The 4,044-nt window shown below is 57.1% G+C and overlaps 1 protein-coding gene across 1 annotated transcript in view; it reads left to right on the plus strand.

The window, feature by feature from the left end:
• TNFRSF6B (tumor necrosis factor receptor superfamily, member 6b, decoy) overlaps positions 1-2,878 on the plus strand; it is a 5,934-nt gene extending 3,056 nt beyond the window's left edge. The window contains exons 3-4 of the mRNA XM_010076911.1: positions 2-85; positions 2,598-2,878. Coding sequence (XP_010075213.1) covers positions 2-85; positions 2,598-2,878 — 365 coding nt within the window. The remainder of the gene's footprint in view (position 1; positions 86-2,597) is intronic.
• The last annotated feature ends 1,166 nt before the right edge of the window (positions 2,879-4,044 follow it).

Genomic DNA, 4,044 nt, shown 5'->3' on the forward strand with positions numbered 1-4,044 from the left:
GTCACCAACGTCCAGGGCAACCAGTACCACGACACCCTCTGCACCTCCTGCAGGCTGGGGGGGAGCAACAGCACGCAGGGACCAGGTGAGCCGCGGCTCCGCGGGGTTCGGGGGGATGCCGGGACCACCACGCTGGCAGGGATGTATGGAAAAAGTATGGAGGGATGTGTAATGAACAGCAATTCTGGATAAAATACAGACTGTCTGCCTTCCTCCCTCTCCAGGGTGGGTCCTGTAGGGCAGGGACGGGGGACAGGGCTCAGCTGAAGCCCCCCCGGCTCCTCGTTCAGCCAAAACTGAGCTGGTGGTGGAAGGGCTGGAACAGGCTGCCCAGAGAAGCTGTGGATGCCCCATCCCTGGAGGGGTTCAAGGCCAGGCTGGATGAGCCTTTGGGCAGCTAGTGGGAGGTGTCCCTGCCCATGGCAGGGGGTGGCACTGGATGGGCTTTAGGGTCCCTTCCCACCCAAACCATCCTGGGATTCCATGAAATCCTCCTGGCTCTTACCAGGGACTGGGATAACTGGTGCTGCTGGGACACGGGGACAGTTTGGCAGCTGCTGGGGTGTAACTGGCAGCTTGTGGTGGTAACTGGTGGCAGCAGTTGTGCAAACAGCCGCGGTGTGAAAGGCTGGGCACCCGCCTCGGCTCCGGCGTGCCTGCGGTGATCCCGGGCTCCCAGCCTGTTTTCCAGGAAACTTTTGTTGCAGCCGCAGCCTTGGCTGGTGCAGGTTGAACGGGACAGAGTCCAAGGTTCATTGGAGCTGAGTGTAGGGTGGATTCTGACCTGTCGGGTGAAAAAGTAGAGACGTGGTGTCAGCTGTGTCACCGTGATGATGCAAACACGGCGCTGAGGCTGGAGGTTGGGCAGGAGCTGCCAGCGCACAGGTCGTGGAACCATGGAACAGTGGGACGCCAGGCTGGAAGGGAGCTCAAGGATCGTCCGGTCCAACCTTTCCTGGGAAAAGCACAGGGCAAAGGATGGGCTGGCTCCAGGGGTGCTTTGTAACATGCACCCCAATGAGTCAGGGGGTGAGAAAGGGTCTGGAAACCATCTCCAGGGCTGGTGTCTGTTGAGGTGGAACCACCCGCCCTACCCTGAGCATCCAGCCAAGGCACACGGGAGAGAAATTGCACGTGACTGATCTGGGTGGCAGTGACCCTGCACCTGTGAATTTCCAAAACCAACCAGCCATAGAGCCACGGAACAGCCCTAGCTGGATGGGACTGTGACAGTTCCCCTGGTCCAGCCTTTGATGGGGAAGGGAACCTGGATGGGGTCATCCAGCACCATGTCCAGCCATGTCCTGCGATGGGGACTGCACCGCCTCCCTGGGGAAATTGTTCCAGTATAAAAAAGAAATAATTATTTTATCAAGATGAAGTTTTGATAGAAGAGCTTCAACGAAGCTGGGCTGGTGGGAGGTGTCCCTGCCCATGGCAGGGGTTGGAACTCAATGATCTTTAAGGTCCCTTCCAACCGAAACCATCCTGTGATTCTATGAAGGCTTCTCCTCTGCGGTGACGCAGGAGGAGGCTCATCCCCACCGCAGTGTGTGAGCAGAGCTCTTCCCTTCCCATCCCCTCCGGCCCCGCCAACACGGGGTATTTCTCCTTCCAAAGCCTGACTCACGCCACCAGCTCCTTGCCAGGAGCACGATCCCTCCGGAGAGAGGAGATGGCAATCTCTGCGTCAGCGGGACGCGGTCCCGGGGAGGGCTGACGGGCAGGTGAGAGCAGCATCAGCGGCACGTGCGTTAGGGAACGGCCCCCGCGGCCAGCCCGGCGGTCAGCTATTTATAGAGCTGGTGAGCAACGGGAGCCCAGGGGTGTCTGAACTCTGTTTCATCATGATTCCACTCCAGAGGCACGTGGGCGCCTGCCCTCCTCCTGCTGCAACCGCGGGAGCGGCTCGATAGAAACCCCGAGTTCACAGGAGAGGCAGAGCCTGGGCGAGGGAGCCCGACCCATCCACCGGAACCAGTGGGACCCTTCCCAGTTGCAATGGTGGTAAACTGGGCTGGGCCGTCCTTGACAGAGGAATCACTTGGCCTTGATCTCTTGAAAACTCTCTGAAGTTTCATTCCTTAGGCTGGACGCGCTCCAGCAGCACTTTAACCAGCTGGAACTGGGTCTGTCCAAGAGCTTTCATCTGTCCCCAGATGTAAAAATCTGCCTGGGGAAAGAGAAACTTTCCGGAAGAATGATGTGTGTAAATACTTACTGCGATTACTTTCGTTTTTTTCTGGAGTTTCCCTCTTCCCCTACTCCCCAGCAGGGAGGAGCATGGAAAAGGCATATTTACATTTTTCAGCATTACAGGAATTTTTACTCATTGTTTTCTAACCCCCCTGCAGAGGATGGACCACTGCTGGGAAACGCAGCCGGTGGCCAGGGCTGGACCGTCTACTGGCCATGGGCAGGGACAACTCCCACCAGCCCAGGTTGCCCAAAGCCTGGCCTTGAACCCCTCCAGGGACAGGACACCCATGATCCATGGGCAGACGTCCCTCGGAGCAGCTCTGCGGGGCTGTGACCTGCTCTCCCGGTGTCCCTTGGTCACCTTCCCTCTAACCTCCGGGCGGTCTTTCTCCCACCAGCTCTAGGAGCCGACGACTGTGAGCAAGCCATGATTGACTTTGTGGCGTACCACCAGAACATCCCCATCAGGAAGCTGAAGCGCCTGCAGCAGATCCTGGAGCACTCGCCGAGGAAGCAGCTGCCGGCAACCAGGGCGGCCATCCAGGAGAAGTTCCGGGCGTTCCTCACCCACCTGAAGGAGGGACACTACGAGGTCACCAAGGAGCTTCTGGACGCCCTGCGAGCCACCAAGCTGCACTCCATCGAGGAGAAGGTCCGCGAGCGCTTCCTCCTCTACTGACAACACAAACTGAACTTTTCGGGTGGTTTTTTGTTTTGATTTTTTTTTCTACTGTGGCTTCATTAATTTATTAATCTTTCCAAACTTGAAATGCAAGCGTTACAATGAGCGATGGGTCAGAGCCGAAGCGTGCCGTGGCAGCTGCGGTGGGTCCTGCTCCGTTCGCTGATGCCGGGAGCAGGATGCTGGGAGCAGCAGCAGCATCCCTGTGCCAGCGGCCGGGGCAGCTCCTGGGATCTCCCTGGGTGCCGGCTGCTGATTTTCCAGCACTCTGCAAGGGTCAATAATTTATCAGAAGAGAAACCTGTGGCCAGGGTCATTTTTTCTGGGGAAGAATCCAGCTCCCCCTTTTTAGACAACTGTCCAGCTTTGTTTAAAACTGTGGTTTTGCTTTTGTTGGGGTTTGGTTTAGTTGTTGATCAGTATTTCCCGCAAAGGATTCCCTTGCGTTCGTTGGTCCCGCTTTGGTTTGGAGAAGGGAGTTTACTGCTGAGACCGGAGTTGGGTGCAGGGTGCCCCTGAAGTCACTGGTAGAACTGGCTTTAAGTTTATTTCTGAACTACCTGGTTTTGTATTGTGTGTGTGAGATGTTTTATAAAGAAAAGAAAAAGAAAGAAGTTATTTTACGATACGATCCTCTGTCACCGGAGTCCTTTCCTCGTCTCCTTTGCAGAGCGGTTATGAGTCCCAGACCATTGTCTCCTGCCTCCGATTTCCCTCGCCGGCGTTTTGCGTGTCCCTCACCCCCTGGTCCCCTATCACCCGCCACCCACGTGACACACATCATCCCACCCGTGTCACCCCGAGCCCTGCGGCTGTCCCCAGACCCCACCGAGGTGCTCAGCCGGGGTCTGTGCCTTGGGGCACTGGTGCTGGCTGCTGTTTTGTTGGGTTTTTTTAAGCCTCGCAGATGTCCCTTAGGGAAGTCACCCTCTGGGCAGTTTCCAGCCTGATGGCACAGAGCCCGCGTCTCCTGCCTTGAAAGAGTTTGGGTTTTATAGTTTCTTTAGCTGACACCTTCCCAGGAAGTCTGTGGCTCAACAGCTTTTCCCCCAGCGAGGAGCTGCGAAAGCACTCGGACACACATGCCACGTGGAAGTGTCCCCATGTGTCCTCGTGCGAGGGAGGGTGACACAGCCGGGGCCGGCGGGGCTGTAACCTCCCCC

The sequence above is a fragment of the Pterocles gutturalis genome, unplaced genomic scaffold (assembly GCF_000699245.1).
Source record: "Pterocles gutturalis isolate BGI_N339 unplaced genomic scaffold, ASM69924v1 scaffold9143, whole genome shotgun sequence".
NCBI lineage: Eukaryota > Metazoa > Chordata > Aves > Pterocliformes > Pteroclidae > Pterocles > Pterocles gutturalis.